A 2,768-nucleotide genomic window follows, 5' to 3' on the forward strand; every position below is an offset into this window, starting at 1 on the left:
TGTGTATAAGAGACAGCAGGTTCCTCTGCGGGGACAACTCGCGGCACTCAGGGCAGGCGTACGGGCCTTCGGGCTGACCCCAGCAGCGCCGGATGCACTCGCGGCAGAAGTTGTGGCCGCAGTCGGTCATCACAGGGTCAGTGAAGTAGTCGAGGCAGATGGCGCAGGTGGCCTCCTCTTGGAGGTTGGTGGACAGGTCAGGGGCGGCCATGGCGCGCTCTCCGCCGGGTCGGGCGGCCTGGGCCGGAGCGCCAAGCCGCTGGGGCAGTGGGGCTCCAGGACGTCGGCAGGAAGCGGAACCGCGGCGGAAACAGGAAACGGACTTTTTTTTTTTTGGGAACCACCCGCTTTTGTCTGCAGATTGGCGGTAGTCTGTCACGCGGCCCGGACAGACTCGGGTGTGTCCTTGGGTGACCAGCCACTGCGACCGGTGTCCCAGCGGCTCGGGTTCCCGGGGCCAGGAGTGGGGTGCAGAGCGCGTGCAGGTGCAGGGCGGGGCTGTGCACACACCGCCACCTCCGGACTGGGAAACTCGGACGCCCATCCCGGGACCTGTGTCGTTGGACGCACCAGGCTCCGCACGCGTTCCAGGGCGGGCCACCGTGGGAGTGTTAGGATGGGAGTGGAAGAGAGTATCGTGCCACGACCTTCTCCCTTCCGCGCCCACAGTAGAAACCATCCTGGAGTTGCGTGGTTCCAGGGGCACCCCTTCATCCCGGCCAGGAGTATCGGCAGTATGGAATTCTGGGGGCGCTGGTGACTGTTCTTGGAGAGGGACTGTTAGGAACGGGTTGGCGGAAGGGGAGAAGAAATCCCCCAAATTATCCTTATCGTTTTTGGATTTTGTTTCTTATGCAACTTAAAGGGTCCAGAAGGATAGGGTGGTCAGCTGAGGCTTTTTAGGGGCTCAGCCCTTCTCAAATCCACCACCCCACCCCCGCTTTTTTCCCCCGGTGAAGGACCCCATAGCGGAAGAAGGCCCCGGGAAGCCAGGACACAAATAGTTAGTAAATTTGGGGTGAAGTACAGCTACACACACACACTAGACTGCTGTTGTGCTGGTGTTTACACAGTGGTTACTAGGAAATGCCCTGACTTTCTTTCCACAGTTCCCCCTTGGAAGCATCTGTCAATGCAGTCTCAACATTTGACCCCTTTAATCATGGTTATACTTTGAGGGATTGCATAGTGGATGACTCTGAGTCACAGGGAGGAGCCTGGCAGGTGGCCATGGCAAGCAAAGGAAGGACCCTTCTGAGGAGACCCAGGTAGCCCCGCAGGGCCTCTGCCCCACCCCATGCCTGAGCCTACCCTTTCACCCACAGAGTCACTGTGGAGATGACCATCTGGCCCGATTTGGGAGTCCCCAAGCAGAAGAACGGCTGCAGGGGTCCGGGAAAGGTGGCTTGGGAGTAGGTGTGCAGGTGGGACCCATCATTCACACTGTAGAAGGACACCTCCCCGGCCTCAAAGTCCAGGAAGATGCCCATGTAGCTGGGAGGTTCCATGAGTGTGACCGGGGGTGCAGGGGGCACTGTGGACAAGGGCTTCTTCCCCTTAGACAGCTGTACCACCCAGAACCCATTTTCGGGGGACTTCGGCACCCTGTCCTTGCGGCTCACATTGTCTCTGCACACACCGAGTGCCCAGAGTGCATCCCCGGTGAGGTTCATGCCCACTTCCCAGTAGTGCCTCCCTGAGGAGAAGCTCTTCTGGCCCACAGCGCAAGGGTAGGCCATAAACCTGTCCTTGCTCTGGGGGGCGCTGCTCTCTGGCAGGTGGCTCAGGTAACGTCTCTGACGGCTCTCATATAGGAGGAGATACGGGTATGCGGAGGTGGGGTCCGGCAGTACATCCTCTGTAGACAGGCCCAGGCAGACATGAGGTCAAAGGTGGGAGGGCACAAGCCCCAGGTGTGGTGGGACAGATGGTGGCTGTGGCTGAGTGGCCCCACTTCTCCCTGGCTCCTCAATGCCTCCCCTCCTTGAATCCAGCTGTGAGTCAGGGTTATCTAATGGTCCCATCCCCCATGACATGTGACTCTTGGTGGCCATGTGTAAATGAGGGTAAAGGGGAGCTTAATCCAAATATGACAACCAGTAAGATGACCAGGTGGAAGGGCAGGGCTGAATCTGACCACACAGTGCAGCCCAAGACCCCCATCAGCAGCTCTAGCCCTATGGTGGAGGGTGGGGTTGGGCATTGCCAGCAGGATTGGGATGGATCTGGTCCATGCCTGGGCTCCCTTACCTTGGAAACCTTTGAGGATCTCTATCTGCCCGGGAACCCTGCACACAGTCTTCAGCGCCCTGGGTAGGGCCACCTCAGGGTACTGCACGCTCAGGTTTTTCTTCCTCCAGTGAACACAGACTCGCTGTCCCCTCTGGGTCCATGCCAAGGCCTCCCTCGCCCACCTCCGCCACCACCTGCACTGCACTGCATAGCATACCTGTCCACGGCGTCCTTCATGTCCTGCAAACAACAAGGAGGAGAGCTGGGGTTAGTGTGCAAGTGGGACCCATCGTGGGCTGCAGCTGTACTCTCCCCTCTGTCCCTCCATCTGCAGGCCACTTTTGTTGGCCACTTCTTTGGGGCAGACCAGGGATGTGATTTTCTGCTGGAAATCAAGCCCCCCCCCATCCTCCCTCCTATTCCTACAAGGAGACCGTCTGCTTCACCTAACCCAACACACTCCCTCTACCCACATCAGACACCTGGGGTCCTGCATGATCCAGCTTCAGTTCTGTAAATGTGTGTGTGTGTGTGTG

General features: G+C 58.9%; 1 protein-coding gene across 3 annotated transcripts in view; it reads right to left on the reverse strand.

Annotated features, from left to right (window-relative positions):
• Positions 1–2,768, reverse strand: part of LOC107153245 (E3 ubiquitin-protein ligase TRIM17-like) — an 18,582-nt gene that overhangs the window by 9,306 nt on the left and 6,508 nt on the right. For 2 of the 3 annotated variants that reach the window (XM_048801397.1, XM_015498794.2), the window contains 3 exons: positions 2,450–2,472; positions 2,251–2,354; positions 1,141–1,858 (listed from right to left, as the gene is read on the reverse strand). The exons of the other annotated variant lie outside the window; for it this stretch is intronic. In XM_048801397.1, coding sequence (XP_048657354.1) covers positions 1,308–1,858; positions 2,251–2,354; positions 2,450–2,472 — 678 coding nt within the window. In that variant the 3' untranslated portion in view covers positions 1,141–1,307. Of the gene's footprint in view, positions 1–1,140; positions 1,859–2,250; positions 2,355–2,449; positions 2,473–2,768 lie in introns of those variants that run through there. 3 annotated transcript variants of the gene reach the window in all.

This window comes from Marmota marmota, unplaced genomic scaffold (genome assembly GCF_001458135.2).
Source record: "Marmota marmota marmota unplaced genomic scaffold, marMar, whole genome shotgun sequence".
Taxonomy (NCBI): Eukaryota; Metazoa; Chordata; class Mammalia; order Rodentia; family Sciuridae; genus Marmota; species Marmota marmota.